Source organism: Condylura cristata, unplaced genomic scaffold, assembly GCF_000260355.1.
Source record: "Condylura cristata isolate star-nosed mole 26May11 unplaced genomic scaffold, ConCri1.0 scaffold00031, whole genome shotgun sequence".
NCBI classification, from domain to species: domain Eukaryota; kingdom Metazoa; phylum Chordata; class Mammalia; order Eulipotyphla; family Talpidae; genus Condylura; species Condylura cristata.
In genome coordinates this window covers 25,463,702-25,480,265 of record NW_004567132.1, presented here as the reverse complement: position 1 = coordinate 25,480,265, position 16,564 = coordinate 25,463,702, and the positions used below count along the sequence as shown (strand labels likewise).

Below are 16,564 nucleotides of genomic sequence, written 5' to 3'. Positions count from 1 at the left end.
AAAAAAATTGTATTGCCTCCTTTTTTTTTTTTAAAGATTTATTTACTTATGCATACAGAACTGGGATACAGGTCAGAGGTGCAGGGGCGGTGAGAGGATTTACCAGAGACAGAGTGGGGAACAGAACAGGCAGATCTATGAAGTAACACTGCTGAGGGGAGCAGCAGGTGGGTCAGGAGAGGTCTGCGGAGCCATGTGGGTCACCTTAGGGGCGGGGATTGAACTCACGCTGAAGAGGCTACGGCCAGCTTTACAGTGTTGCGTCCTAACTGTTGTGCCACCAGGGAGGGCCCTATTTTGATAATTTTTAAGGAATTTTCTAGATCGTTTGTCTGGTCACTTTAAAAGTAAGGCCTATGGAATCATTTCAGGGTCTGCATTTGCATTTGTGTTTACAATGGAAAACAACACTGATTGCCTCAAACCAGCAAGGAGGGGCAGACAGATGTGCATGTATGTGGTGAGCTGGAGTCAAATAAAAACCACAAGACATCACAACATGCTGGGCTGGGCTGGGAAAGTGATGGATAAATGCCATCATCTCACCACAGGTGGGAGAGAAATCCATGCAACAAGCAACAGCAGCCAGTGAGTCCCACAGTCACAGACAGACTTGACTCCAGCGCAACAGGTTGTTGTGAATCTGCTTGCACATTTTTTCATTTAAATTGAAAGTTTCTTTCTGTTCATTCTATGGTGGTTATCAGTAGAAGGAATGCACAGTTACTTTTGCGATCATATATATTTGAGGAGCATTATTACAAAATAAAACGGTAAGACCACTTTGGAAGCATCTATGGATTTTTTTTTAAGTTTTAAGTGAGAGAGATCTCGATATTAAATTTGAGGGGAAAAAATAACTAAAAAAAAAATCTCTGACCCTCAGAGGCTCAGTTTCCAGAAAGGAATCAGATTCCTGCGGGGTAGAGATGAGGGTGGGGAAGGGGAAGGAGGGGCCAGTCACCTTTGAGGGAGAGGGATTTGGGGTGTCTTCTGCTGCCCTCTGCTGGCCGTGTGAATCATTGCGACCTTTATCCTGGGTTCGGAGAATTTGGAGAGCGATTTTGCCCTGCTGAGGGGAACGTGGGAGAGGAGGGTCTTCTCTGTGGGTCTTCTTAGGGACCCAACCCAGGGAGTTCATTGTGACCTAACCATCAAAGCCCTGCCTCAGTTCTCAGGAGCCCTCAGTCTTCCACACGCGCCTCCCATTTCCTGCAGCGTCCTCTTTCTCTTCTGGACTCTGCAGAAACTTCTGCCAGTTGAGCAGGCATCAACCACTCACAGAGGCCACACTCAGTGAAGGCTGCTTAGCGGCGAGGTCCTGGCCTGTGGAGTATTCCTTAGCCGGCTTTAAGGAATGTTTAAGTGGTAGGGAACAGGTCTATAAGCCACCAGAGTGGCTTCGGGAGGGGAGTGCAAGGGCCCAGGAAGGCTGGGGGGGAGGCTGCCTTTGAGTCAGTCCTCAGCGCTGGGGCAGTCTGTGGTGTTATCCTGACATTTATCTCTCCACATAAGTCAATCCTATCTTCTCCTGCTTGTTTTCTTTCCCTCAGTAGCCCACACAATGCCCAGCACTTGGGAGGAGGTCACAACAGTGGGCCTTGGTGTTTGAAGCACTCAGGTGTGGGAAAGTGGGTTTGGATGCATAAAACTTGAAAGCGGATCTGGAAGGTGCTTTTTTGAGCAAAACCAACGCAACACAGAGAAGTCAGCTCTCTCCTGTCTCCAGGAAGCTAACGGCCCAGCGTTCTCTGTGTGCCTTATCCCTTGTGGATTTGGGGACAGAGAATTTTTAACAAAATCTCCTCAGCCTCATCCATCAGCAATATGAGTCTTTGCAGTGGGTCCACCACACTGAGTCCCCCTTGCCACAAACTGAAAATCCTCTAAACTACACTCTTCACTCTCCTCCCAGACAACACCTGCTCCACTTAGCAGTCACCTGCTCCCAACCATCCCACCCAGGGACCCTATGCTGAGCAGGAACCAGAAAGCTCCTTGCAAAGGTTCTGGTCTAACTCCCCACCACAAGGCATCCGGCCTTTCACCTCTGCCTCAGCCTGTCTGTTCTCCTCCACGCTCAGACTGCTCTCTCCCCATCTAGCTTTCACTTGAGTGCAGACACTGATTGGAAGAGAGCCGGGCGGCCATCTGGCCCAAAGTGCCCTCTAGGCCAAGAAGGTTAAGTTCACAGTTACACCAAGTCTCACATCCTTCCACTACCAGCTACCAGCTGGGTGACCTCGGGCAAATTACTTGACCTCTCTGAGCCCCATCTCATTTCTAAAATGGAGATCTAAATAACACTTTCTCATACAGTGCTCGAGAGGATTAAATGGGCCAACATCTGGAAAGTGCTTTATAAAGGGCTCAGCACCTCGGGAGTGGAAAGGGAACAATTTCATCATCAAATCATTACAGACTGGCACTGCTTGTTAACCGGCTAGCAGAGTGCCTACTGGCGAATCTTTGACATTCAGCCCCTCAATGGCCTTGGAAGAAGCTGTTGCTAGGCATAGTGATTGGGGTGGGGGCAATGACAGCCCAGACCCCTACATCATACCAGCACTGCAGGACCCCAAGGAATTTTATCCTCCCAAAAGAGGCAATCTCGGCAGGCAAGATAAGACTAATTTGTAAAGCAATTAGTAAAAAAATACAAGATAGTTTAAAAGTACTAAATTGTTTGATGCAGACTATAATTGTGGTAATAACAAGAACCGTTTATATGGTATTTTAGCATTTACTAAGCTCATGTAATCCTCAAAACAAACAGCATGGTAAGTATTATAATTAGTAGATAAGGAAACTGAGGCTCATGGAGATGAAATCATTCATTTGTGATCACAGCCCCAGGAAGCAGATAACTCGGAAAGGCCAATTTCAATCTGATTCTAACATCATTTAGTTTCAAGATCCTTGCTTGGTCCACTACATGGGATGTGTGTGTGTGCAGGTGTGTACGTGTGTGTGCCTGTATGTGTGTATTTCCAGGGGTGAGTGCCTTTGCCCATGTCATCTCACTGGACCTTTTCCTCCACTCACCTCCGTGACTCCTTGTGATATCCAAAATATCCTGAGTTGCTGTCTCATGTCTAATTGTGTGCAGTGGTGTTAAGCTGGGTCACCTCGGGGATGTGACGGTCTCTCAAAGTCAGAATAGTCTCTGAAACATCCAGAGAGCAGGAATTTTGTGGCACCCTCTCCCCACCCCCAAAAGCTAAGACCCTCAGAAATACGACAGCCACCGGTTAGGTACCTCCAGCTCAGTTAAGCCTGTAGCATCTGGGACAGGGAAGAGCAGGGTTACTGCATCCTCTGGTGGCCTCCTGGAGAAGCACAATCGCGATCCCAAGTCCAGACCTGAATGTTGGTGAGAGAAAGCTCCCAGAAAGCGCCCCTGGAGGCCTGGGGACGGGTGGAGGCAGGAGAGCATGGTGATGGTCACTGGCTTGCTATGTGGTCTGAGAAAAATCACACACCAAAATTGAGACCAAGCTCCTTCGCTGTGCCACAATGACAACTTAGCTCATCTCTCAGCTCCTCAGTCTCCATATCTATAAAATGCAAAAGCATTTTACACAGCTGCACCTACATCACAGCTTGTGAGAACTAAGTAAACTCAGTTTTAGAATGCATTCCTGGGCACACAGTACATCTAACAGGGCCCATTATGACCTTGTGGGCCCCAGACACTTTTGATTTCCTGAGCCACTTCCTTCATAAAGATATTTTAAATTCTATTGTATACAGCTAACTGTGTTGGTATACAGGTAAAATACAAACAAGTCTCAGTACCTTCATTTTTCCTTTAATTTTAAGAGAAATTAAAACATTTTGGGCCCTTCCTGGCGGTGCAACAGGTGAGGATGCAGCATTGCAAGCTAGCTGCAGTTGCCTCAGTGTGGATTCACCAGAGACAGCGTGGGGAGCAGAACAGGCAGATCAAAGAAGTACACTGCTGAGGGAAGCAGCCAGCTGGTCAGAAGAGGTCTGAAGCACCCTGTGGGTCACCTCCGGGGCTGGGGATTGAACTCACACTGCGGCAGCTGCAGCTAGCTTGCAGTGCTGCATCCTCACCTGTTGCACCACCAGAGAGGGCCCCATAAATAACCCTTAAAAAAAAAAGAATTAAAACATTTTTGGGTGATCCCTGAGCATCAGACCCCTGCACCTCATGGATAAAACGAGTCCTGGATATTCCTCATGTACACGATTAGGGGTAGTGTCATCTCAGCAGCTCATTCCTTCAGGCATGCTCTTTCCCCTATCCTGTCCCCCTGCCCCTTTCTATCTTCTTTGTATGGTAATCACAGTACAGTAAGAGGGCGCCCTTTGGACTCCCCAGCAGCCCAGCCATAGAGTCCAGAGACTCAGCGGCTGTGAGAAAGGCAGAGAACAGCCTGGGGGACCCTGGCCTTCAGACCCCAGGCAGGAGAAGTGTCCGGAGTCACAGTCTGGGTCCTTCCCCAAGCTGGTGTTTTTCTCAAACCCCCCTTGAGCCACGCAGGATTTGAACACTGTAGCACAACTAAATCGGCAGCTAGCTGCAGAGTACCCATGTGTACACAGCTACGGGAAGCTCCAGACCACTGCAGCCCAGAAACACGAGTCACAAAGGTGGGCTGTGCTCATAACTTTACTGTCAGAAGAAAAGGAAAAAGAACGTTTTAACAATCTAGTTCATTTAACTCAATACAACAAAATATCCTTCCAACATATGATCATATAAAATTCTTAGGAGCTGTTTTAGATTCTTTTTTCATTCTGAATCTTTGAGAACATATTTTAAAATTTTTAATCAGTAAGGATAAATGGAAGAAGTTTCAGCCCATCATATTAAACAATGGATCTCATCTTTCAGCTTAGAGATCGTATCTACTGTGGGGAGCCATCAGACAAGGTAGGCGGGAATACAGACCCCAGGAAAGCTTCAGTGGGGGTTCTGCCAGAGTTCACAATACAAATTATTATTTCGTCAGACTGACTTGTGCAGCTTTGCAGTAAACAAGACATGAGGACCAAGACTTCCATAGTCCGTGGGAGGGGAACTTGTGGCCTCGTCAAGGACAGTCTCCTAGGGCCTGTCAGGGTCTGAGGCACAGAGGGAAGAGGTACATTTTCACAAGACAGAATAACTTGCTTTCTCTGGAGCAGGGTGCTGGTGGCGGCATTTATGGAAATGTAGGTGTTTGGACTTTATGGAGTAGCTGACAGGGTGCTTCTAGCTGCTGCAAATAAGCCTTGGTTTAACAAAGCAGGTACAGAAGCAACAGATGAAATGGCCTTTTGCAATTAGACACACTCTTTCCCTAACTCTGGTGGTCCTGAACCTCACCTCTGACTACCACCTGTGCCACATGCCCCAATCATTGCTCTGTTGCCCCCCCCCTTTACCTGGGGCAATGCGGAGCAGCTGGTGGGTGTGGCTCACAGCTGGGCACCACCACAGCCACTCACCAGCCTCCTGTCTCTGCCCACAGGCTGTGCTGTGTGTCACCATCACACCAAACACACACTTATTCCACGGAGTCCCACCATTTTAACAAAAAGGAAGGTATCACAGTCAGACCAAGCCCTCTGGCTCTGATTTGGGGAGCAGTTAACGGTGATCCCAGGTCTGTATTAGTGGAGTTAGCAGCCTCCACCTGCACAGGTAGGATCTGGAGTCCTCACCTGGCACCGAGTTGATTTTGTGTTCAGAATTCTTCATTTGCAGGCCAGGAGGTCTCCTACAGCAGTGATGTCACTGCACACTCTGGCACTGGTGTTTTGCACCCGCAGCCGTCACCCACAAGCCTCCTCCCCACAGTTGACCAGGCACTCTACCAGCAGGTGACAGCACAGGGCAGCCTCTGAAGATCTCCTAAGCTGACTCTTAACAGGGGAAGGTGCCCCAGCAGCTCAGCGGGCCGTGCCTCCCTGGCTGGAAGCCTGCCGGTAACCAACACCAGCCAGGCTACTGGGAGGCATCTAGGAAGTGCCGCTCCCACTGCCGGCTTAAGCTCTCAATCGTGTCCCGAAGCATCAGTGTCCAGTCGTCACCCTTCCGCATGGGGGTGCAGCGTGTCTCCTTGCTCTCCAATGCCAGGATCTCTGTGGGCGTCTCCAGGGTCAGCCCAGCAGCCAGGACTGCTTCTGGGAACTTGACTGCAGAGGCCGGAGCCAGGCAGCACCGGGGAGCACTGTGGGGGCTGAGGCAGGTAGGAGCAGGAGGTAGAGAAATGGGTAAAGAAGGGGCCGGGGAGGTTGGGAGGGGTGCGGCACAGAAGAGAACAGGAGAAACATTCTTGGAACCTGGAACTCAGCAATGACCCTGCCCAGCACCTGCCGCTCCTGACAGGCCAAGCTCCACGAGCACCTCCCACATACGCCCAGGGTAGTGATCACACACCCGCTCTCGGACCACAGTCCATGCAGCGCTGTCAGGCTCCTCAAAGCCATTTGTCCCCATCCTAGTCATCCCTGCCTGGGCAGAGGGCACCCGAAAGCGAAGTCCCTAGTGACCCAGGCATCCACAGCCCGTACCTGGGCACCTGCCCGTCCGTCTGCTGGTAATGGTAGCTCACAGCCACGGCCGAGTGAGGGCACAGCAGGTATTGGTTCTCCTCCCAGCAGCGACCCATGGCCTGGGTGATGGCCTCATTCGACACAGACTCAGATGTGACTGCCGCTGAAAGCTGAGGGGTCCAAGACCAGAGGGGTGAGAGGTGGGGTTATGGGGGAGCAGGGGAAAGGCCATCAAAACCCACCACATAACACAGCCGGGTAAATACCAGAGAGCAAATGTTAACACTAAACACATCTATTCAACTCAGATATCAATCTGGCTTTCCAGTTTTATGCTGATACATTTGAGATTCACAGCAATTAAGTTAGGATTTGGCTCATGAATCAGCAAATTGTACACAGTCTGACTGAACAACCTGACAAACAGAGGGTTAAGGCCATGCAGACATCTTGGTGCTGTGTTGGTGGTGGGATCCCTTCCTGTGATCCCCCCCGCACACACAACACCCCCTCTCGGGGCCTCCTTCTAGCCTCAGGCAGAGGAAGGGCCCTTCTCAGTGCAACCTCAGTGCAGACAATTTCTCTGACCATTCTCTGAAAAGGTACTGCATGTTGACAATGTGCTAAACACCTTGCATATAAACTGCAACCTGCAACAGAAAGCACAGGTATCCTAAAGTATTTACAGAGCTACCTGTCCCATCAGGGTTCACAGCAATCAATGAATTATTATCTTTGTATCTCTAGGACTCAGCAGGGTACATATGCAACACGAATGAATGAATGAATGAATGAATGCTGCCCCAGCAGATGGAGTATTTTTTATGTGACAGTCAGGGAGAAAATGAAGAAAGGGATGATATGACATCGGTTTATGGATCAACTTATTTACATAAGGAGAGAGAATGTGGTACCAAAAGAAGCCATTAGCCAAATAATGGTTGTGTTATGGTCTAAATGTTTGTGTCCCTCCAAAATTTATGTTTGAAACCCTAATCTCAAAAGAGGTGGGGTCTTTGGGAGGTAATTAGGTCATATGGGTGGGGCCCTCATGAATGGAATTAGTGCTTTCATCAGAAGAGGCCAGAGAGCTGGGTCATCTCTTTCACAGCATCACTTGGCAATGTGTGCAACCCCACAGCATCACGTGAGTTGGCAGTGTGCAACTTCTGTGGACGTTCCCCCCGACCCCCCCAGAACCAGCTAATTCTGATCTTGGAATTCTAAGATTTTGGTATTCTAACCATAGGGAATAAATTTCTGTGTTTATAAGCCATCCAATCTGTGGTACTTTGTGAGAGGAGCCCAAACTAAGTAAGATAGGTAGCATCCAAAGCATAGATTCTAGAAGATAGAAATTATGTCATGTAAAGAACAGCAATAAGAACTAAGAAGACTCATTAGGCAAGCAGAAATTCCCTTCCAATGTGCTGACTAGTCAGAAGGGCAGATTCTGGGTCAACTTAGGAACTTCATAATGATCTGAGCAGCTACAGGTTGGGAGTTCCCATCTGCTGGAGTTAGTCACAATCTGGTTGGGAGGAATGTGGCAGGGAAATTGACATATGAAATCCCCCCCCCTTTTTTTTTTAACATAAAAAAGGCAACCATTATCAGTTGCATTAAAATAAAAGCAATCCTTCACAATTAGCTGAGGAAACTACTCTGAGGAAATAGAATTTCAATTTCTCCTCATACTGGATGATCAAAGTGACTCCAGTTGTTGCTATTATTGAAAATCAATAACAATAAATGAATAACAATATTAGTTGATATAACAAGTTCCATATTGCCAAGCAGCATGCAAAGTGCTTCATGGGTATTCACTTAAGTCTACAACATTCTATGAGAGAGCCACTTTTAGAAACAGGTCTAGTTCTTCCAGCTGGCTTGGAGTTGTACTCCACCTAACTTTAAACCCATATTCTGTATCATCTTTCCTCTCCTCAGTGGTGCTCATGGAACTGGTATCCCTTGAATGAACAGACTTGCAACCCAAGTCTGGTTTTCTGGATGCACCTGTCCTTTCTCTCTGATGTGTGGGTGAGGACTGACCTTGCTGTGCAGTTCCTTGGGGAGACTCAGACTTTGGGTCCTTTCAAACTGCTCCATGAGGGCTCTTGTCGCCTGACTGTCAGAGTTGGATAAGAGCCAGAAGATCCTCTCCATGTTGTAGGGCACCTGGGCAGACAGACAGGACCCCAGGGACCACTGTGACCTCAGCCCTTGTCCACGCCCACCCAAGAAGCATGTGGGCCAGACCAGCTCACCTGCCCACAGGTCCTACCTGAATGTCCATAGCTGACGCTAAGGTTGACTTGACAGCCTTGGCCAGAGAGAAGTCTCCCTGCTTCACGGTCCTGTGGATGATGTCGTTGCAATTTACTGCTGCCACCAGGCGAAGGGGCAGCCCCATCTGCTGAGCGATACACCCAGCTTAACAAGAGAGAGGAGCACAATGGTTTCTTAGGCATGACAGCAACAGCACAAGCCACAGAAGAAAACATAGATAATCTGGACCACGGCAAAATTAAGGTAGTTGTATGCAACTAAGTCTAAGTCCAGAGCACACACTCTTGTCCCCTGATTCAGCCCTCCTGGAGCCAGCCCTTCAGGCTGCATCTCCCAGACAGCCACAGGGGGCGGGCAGCACCCCAGTCCACCCTAATAATAGCTCATTTGCACAAAACAAACACCCTGAGAGATGGAGGACCCACAAAAGTAATGTAGCTTCGGAAAGTTCTACGTAATTCCATGAATGGTTTATCTCTGCTGAGTAGGGAAGAAAAATTAGGGGTAAGCACAACACCCCACAGCATCACGTAATTTGGCAAAGTACTTTCACATTCTTATTTCACTAGATCCTCATGCAATGTTACGCTATCGTGAAATGGAGCCTCAGAGGCGCCCAAGGGCTTAAGGTCAAACCCCTGCAGTTCCTGACTGGCAGGAATAGAAAGGAGCAACCTCTGCCAATGCTTACTTTGTGCCAGGCACTGGGATAAGCACACACAGGCTGCACAACTCCAGGCGGCATCATTCCCTGGAGGACGCGGCTGATGGGGAGCACGGGGAGCTTCACCCCCGGGTGTTGAAGAAGGCTGAGCTGCCCTTGTCTAACTGCCAGCTCACCTTCTTTCCAGCACGGCTGGTGGGAAAAGTCAGGAAGACTCCTGACCAAGAAGCTTTCTTGGTCTCGCCTAAGCCACCCACGTGCCTGTCAGAAGCCACGCCACTGACAGTGGTCAGGGCCAGCAGTGCCCAATGGGAGGCAGCCGGTGAGGACCAGCTCCCGAGCCACCTGACTGAGCTGCTGACCGGGGAGCAACCGGGAGTAAGTCAGCAGCTTCTCTGTGCCTCATTTTCCTCACTTAAAGCTAGAAATATTCCTCATTTAACTCTCCTGGTGGTGCAATGAGTTAAAGCACAGCACTACAAAGCTAGCTGCAGCCGGTTCAGCTCCAGTTTGATCCCCGGCCAGGGAGCTGACCTACAGGGTGCAGCAGACATCTCCTGTCTCGCTTGCTGCTCCCCTCAGCAGTGTACTTCATTGATCTGCCTGTTCTGCTCCCCACTCTGTCTCTGGGGAATCCTCTCACCACCCCTGCACCTCTGGCCTGCACCCCAGCTCTGTATGCATAAATAAATAAATCTCTTTTAAAAATGGGAAAGATATGGAATAACATCCTCCTCATAGCACAGTGAGAACTAAATGGGTTGACATGTGAAAGGCACTCAGTGCTTCCTGCATAGGTAAGTGATTGAGTCACGTTAATTATCCTTCCAATGCCACACACTGGAATGCCACGAAGCTTAATAGCACTTTACCCTCACAAAGTTCACGCACATATGATGAATCTGATTGTGCCTCAAAGCAGTTCTGAAAAATATGATAAGCTGTGCAAGCCCCCTTCAGGAGCTGGGAGCTGAGTCTAAGGAACAGAGCCCCATCCATGGCTAGTAAAGAGCAGCGCTGACGCCAGAACCTAAGTCAGGCTTCTTTCCACCTCACAGTCTCCAGCACGTGGGCGTCTAGGAGTGGGGGCATTTGCTGGATGAGCCTCATGCCATGAGAGCAGGCAATGGCAGAGGCTGGGAGTAAAGTCTGTGTTTCTGGAGGAGGGCACTGCCAGCCTGGCACAGTGGCTGCACTTTGACCCCGCTCTGCCTGCTCTACTGAGCTACACTCAGGTCAGGCGACTGGAGCTCACCCAGGTTACCCCAACCTTGTTTTGCAGCAAGAGCCCAGAGATCCTAGAGAAAGTGAAGGGGCGGTTTGGGGGAGCTTCTTCTAGGCAGTTTCCCATCAGCTTCAATCTTTGTTCTCACAGCTGCAGCCAAAGGGCAGCCTAACAGACAGACAGACTCACGGGTATCTTCTGAAAGCCCATTTCCACAGGGGCCTCCTCACCTGCAAGGTTACCAGCAGCCCCCGTTGGCACAACCACCTCCACAGCAGGCAGCGGGCGCGTGTCCATGGAAGGTGCACACCGGAAGTAAGCGAAGAAGTAGTGGGCCATTTGCACAAGGACCCGGGACCAGTTGATTGAATTCAGGCTCATCAGATTGTGCTTCCTGGCGAAAGCAACGTCAGCAAACACCGCCTTGATTGGCTCATCAAGCTCGTCGCTGTTTCCCTCCACTGTGGGGGGGACAGAGATGAGGGCAGCTTTCGGGAGCACCAAGAGCCCATGGGTTCAGCACTCCCCCCCACCTACACTCCAAGAACCCCTCCTTTTGGGACCTTCATTCAGCCAGCCTTGGTTTCTTTATTTCCACCTCTCTTGCCCCGGCTTTCTAGTCTCAAAATTAAGCTCCTCAAAGACAGTAGCCATGTTTTATATTCTTGTGGTCATATTTCCAAGGTTTCTACCATTATATAAAAGAATATGTAAAATGTCAGCCTTCTGCTATGTGGGGAAAGGACTCCTCTTTGTATTACCTGACTACCTCCCCCACTCTCTGTGAAGAAGACAGGCTGGCTCCTCAGTCTGTGAGGTGGTGAGAGGCTGGTGCTCTGTCAGGGGCTAGAGGGAAAGTTGCTATTGCTTGTGATCTGCCATTCTTCCTGAATTTCTGTACTAACGCAGTTCGTACAATTGTCCACATGACCCATTTCTTAGGACAATTAACATATGTGTGCCCCTTAAACTTCGGTGCCCCAGGATAAAACCCAAATTATTTGGCTCTGGGAGGCTGAGCATGAACAAGATGCACAGAGCTGGCTGGCATTCTTTGGGGTACGGTTTGAAGCTTGTCCTGCTTTGGTTGCACGGTCAGTGCTGGTTTATGCCTCTGTCACCTCAATAGTTTTTGATTATTGTGTAGCCAAGCACCAGACCAGGGCTAAGCCAAGGCACATACAACCTAAAAACATGACTGGTGATAGAAGAAAGGTAGAAAGAGAAAGCAGGATGGTCAGCTAGTCAATTGATTAGTTTCCCTCCATCCCACTACCCAAAACAGACGTGCTTAAGGTGACGCTATTCTGTCCCGGGAGCCCCCAATTGCCACCTCCAAACACATGGACGTTCTCTCTCAGCACTGTTGTCATCTGCAACTCCTGAATCCTTGAGCAGTGACCCTTGGGCAGCAGAACAACAATGTCCACATTCTTGGCCCCTTGAACACTCTCAATGGCAGCGCTCCCTGTGTCCCCAGAAGTTCCTGTATGGGAAAAGAGAACTCGCCCTTTAGAATGAGAGAGATGAAAAGAAAAGACATGCTCCCTCAAGAATCATTGCCAAATGAAGCAATACCCACTTTCAAATCCTTGCAGGGTAGGAAGTTAGTATTTAAGCCGGAGTCCATGAGCCTCCATGAGAGCCATGGATAGAATTCAGGCACCTGCGAATTCAGTACCATAATCTTACACATTTAAGAGTATTATTCTGGAAAGCTTCCATAGCCTCAATCAGACTGTCAATAAAAATTATGAAGGCCCAGGGAACATTCCTGAGAGGTGTCAATGGAGAACATTCCATGGAAGGACACCCAGAAGCTGGGGCGCTGAGGGCTTCAGTGCTCACGTCACCCCACACACCTACCACCACGGTGACATGTTTCCCCCTTTTCTCTAGGAAGTACTGCAGGAACTGGGCTGTGCAGCACAGGGACAGGTCCTTGAACGCATACGTCGTCCCATGCCACAGCTCCAGCACGTTCAGCCCAGCCTGCAACCTGGACAGATGCACCACCTCCCTGTGGCGGAATCTGTTAAAGGCTCGGTCGATCAGATCTGGAAGGAGAGGAGGGTTGGACAGCAGGTGAAGTGCATTCTCTTCCTTCAAAGTTCTCGGTCTCTTCACACTATTGACTTTGAAGTTTCTATCTCCTGCTACCAAGTAAAAATCCTAAACAACACTATGCATACCTGTAATTGTATAAACCTAGAAAAGTCTGGAAAGACATGAACCAAACTGCTCAGATTCCTCATAGGGATCCTCTAGAGAGCAAAATTGCTGCAGTTAAGCGTTCACTTTCTACTTTATAAAATTCTTCATTGTTTGGATTTCATGTGAGCGTGTTTCTTAGTAGAGGTTCAATGAAACAGTTATGCAACAAACAAATCAACGCCTTATCTCTTCTAATTTTCCTTCCCAAAGATAAGAAGTTGTTTGGTTTTTTGCATTACTTAATCTCACACCTGTGATGCCAAAACCTTGGGGTGGCTTACATACAATCCTACCTAAGGCGGGCAGGATTGGCACAGCAATCACCTGGGATTTTCTTAAAATGCCGATTCTGGTTCAGTAGGGCTGAGCGAGTCTGCAATTGCTAAGTGCTGGTAACGCAAATAGTCCTGTCAATTGATCACAATTTCCTTCTTGGCCCCAACTCTCGCCACTCATCATGGCTTATCTCATATGGCTAAATCCATGGGCCGGCAGGACACATATCATCTGGTTACTTGACAGGGGTGCAGGATTTCCAGGCACACCCCGATTTGCTGAATCAGCATCAGTATTTTAACACGACCCCCAAGGGAAATCCATAGGTACATTACAATTTGAGACCAACTGGTCCAGGAGTAAGAGTTCCCTGTAGAATTACAATGAAAGAAATAACATTGCAATCTGAAGGGCTGGTTGCTCTACATGCAGGAAGGGAATATCCAAACAGCTCAGGGATGAAATTCCTAGCTTGAGAGTTTTTTTGGGTTTTGATTTTGGTTTTGTTTTTTTTTTTTTTTAAATCAACTAAAGGGGGAAAAATCTCTCTAGTTCACTTTGGCATTCATTGGAGTTGGAAACTGATATAGATGCATTCTTTGGGGCTATTTTCCCAGTCTAGAGGGAAAAGCACCAAATTTAGGAAACATGAGTAAAGACTTCTTGTGGTTTGAGTGGTGGATCTGCAACTCTGGGAGGCTGGGCTGGCAAGGGAAGTGGTGGGAGAGCAGGCAGGTAAGGAGGTGCTCACCATTTAAGTCGTCTCTTGGAATGAGCTCAGGACCAATGAACAAGCTGCACAGCTCCTTCACCAGCCCTGGGTAGGAAAGCGTGCTCCACTGGCGAAGGGTGTCTCCATCCAGCTGCGGGAGCTCCTCGGGCATGAAGAGCCCCCCGTCAGGTGCATAGCCAGAGAAGAGGGCCCCCTCAAAGTCGACCCGAGGGGTCATCCCCCTAGTGCTGACGTACCACATGATCCTGGAGGCCTGCAGAGGGGACAGTCCCAGAGGCACCTGGTCTCAGGCTCGGCATCCCAGGACACAGGTGAAGTATACACAGTGCCCCCTGCTAGCCCCTGGCCCACTCATTGGGGTAAGTGCCCCACACCGGAGGGTCAAATCCTGTCTGGAGACTCATGCCACCGTCACCTGGGGTTGTGCAAACAAATGACAAGCCCTCCAATGAAAATGAGGCAGCTCTTCTGACTGATGCCTTCAGGAGCAGGGGTACCAGAGCATATGATAGAAGAGGAGAAAGTTTGGTCCTCACTCGTGAGAAGGAAGGATTTTGGGGTGGGGAGACACAATAACAACAGGCAACATCTCTTAGATGGCCTCTCCACGTGGTCATACAGACTTATTTCTACTCAAAAAGATAACCACTTTCCATGGTTTATTTAGCAAAATAACCTAGAGTTTCTCTACTCTATTGGTTGTCTGAATCAACTGGGAGCTTTAAAAAACTACCCTTCCGTGAGCCCTATCTGAGGCAGTTACGTTAGGCTCTCTACACAAGAGGCTTCTCATGTGAGTCTAAGGTGCAGCCAGAGTTCAGAATGGGATGACCAACGTGCCCAGTTTCCTGGTTTTAGAATTCAGTGTCCCATGTCCCGGGCAACCCTTCCGTAGAGCACCCAAGGATAGCTGGCCATGAAGTTGAAAACCAGTGCCCTGCCTCTCAGCCTAATCCCAGCGGACAGTGCAAACTGCCCTTCCTGTTGCTTGTCCCTCCTGTTTAATGGCACCAAGCCTCAGCATTCAGGCGGCAGGGCAAAGCTATAGAGAACACACATCACTGGGGTCTGTGTCAGGTAGAATTAACTACTGCAGAAGGTGGTAGAGTTGAGGAAGAAAACCCAGCACTTTTGGGGACTGTTGTATAGGGGTGTCAAGCATCCATGGGGGTGGACTCTGACCTCTGATGTGGACGATTTGATCACTTGCCCTTTTGACTTCTCTGAACCCAATTTCAGATTTCAGAAAAACTGACCAGCAGCCTGGATAAGTAATATGGAAGCAGAAGAGCAAACTTTTCAAAAAGGGCTCCTCTGGGTGGCCCAGGCCTGAGATTTTCTGTGGAGTGGGGCAAAGCAAAACTTGGACCCCAGTGCCAGAATTCCTGGCCCAGCGCTGACCTGGTGGAATACTGCAGCAGTCCAAGGCCAGTCAGGGCAGACCCCTGCTCTAAATCACTGGCAGACCCCTGGCAATGTTCTCCTGCTAACCAGGCCCGGGGCCCCAGAAGGAAGGTCTGATATGGCCTGCAGGGTAAGACTCTACTTCCAGGGTCCTCCAAAGCCACCGCAGATTCCTCTTTTGGGGGGGCCTGGGGGTGGTACTCAGACCTACTGATACTCCGAAGAAGATACAAAGCCGCTAAAACACTCCACCCTCCTGAGTCCCTCCGAGAGGGAGCTCTCGAGTTAGCGTTACAGAAGGGAGGTGTGAATAGGTCAACGCGGCTCGCTGAAGTCAGGGTTGCCTGAGAAGGTGGGAAGATCCAGAGCTCGGAAATGCTGCTACCGATTACCCAGCGGAGGGCGCCGCGGTCGCGGGGAAGAAGCCTGGGCGCGGTGTGCAGGGCGAAGGCTCGGCCTCAGGCCTCCGGTGGGCTGTCCGCGCCGAGAGCTTGAGGGTGCAGAAGCCCGGGCTACCGGGTTGGCTAGTCTGGAATCGGGGCGTCTCGGGACTGCCGGGGCCAGCTGGGGCGGTTACGCGTCCGCGGGCCTGGCGGCTGCTGGGCGCTCCGGGAGTCCTGGCTCCAGCCTCCAGGCCTGCGCGCTGAACTCAGCAAAATGCAGACTTCCGGGCGGACAGGGAGGGGCAGGCGGAGCGGTGGAAGACAGCGGCCAGGAAGCACTGGAGGAGGGAGCCAGAGGGAATGATAAGGACAGAGAAACCGTTCACTCCTCACTTGCGTGTTTTTGAGGCTCTTTGCTAAACCCTTTATTCACATTCCTAAGTCAGTGCAGTCCTGGGACACTTAGGCACCTCAGAACTATCTTCAGATTAGAACACTGAAGACAAGCTGGAACGAAGATCCTTCTCTTCTTTGGGTTTCCTAGTTTTCACCTGCAAAATCACAAGTGGCATTATTTTAGCTCAGAAAATTCTTTAAAGGCAAACACTTTTTTTTAAATTGTTAAATTCAGATCTACTCTATAGAGTAAAAACACCTACCCAGTTTATTTATTTATTTTTAAATGACACTTAAATATATCCAAATGCCTCTGGATTCCTGCACACTTAGCTGGCTGTTTGAGGAGCTGGATGGAGAGAAGTGCTAAGAGTCAGTCCTGCCTTGGGCTTAGGCTCAAGACTGTTCAAGGGGAGTGAATAGTTATTCAACAAATAGTGATCAAATAACTGGACATCAACCTGCAA

At 49.4% G+C, this 16,564-nt stretch overlaps 1 protein-coding gene across 1 annotated transcript; it reads right to left on the bottom strand.

Moving 5' to 3' along the window:
* Positions 1–4,629: 4,629 nt before the first annotated feature.
* Positions 4,630–15,951, bottom strand: THNSL2 (threonine synthase-like 2 (S. cerevisiae)). Its single transcript, XM_012731602.1, has 9 exons — positions 15,711–15,951; positions 13,933–14,167; positions 12,554–12,748; positions 12,025–12,177; positions 10,922–11,152; positions 8,798–8,946; positions 8,566–8,691; positions 6,529–6,680; positions 4,630–6,194 (listed from the first exon to the last, which is right to left on the bottom strand). Exons 2-9 carry the CDS (start codon positions 14,153–14,155, stop codon positions 5,960–5,962), a joined length of 1,464 nt encoding a protein of 487 aa, XP_012587056.1. The 5' UTR covers positions 14,156–14,167; positions 15,711–15,951; the 3' UTR covers positions 4,630–5,959.
* Positions 15,952–16,564: the final 613 nt, after the last annotated feature.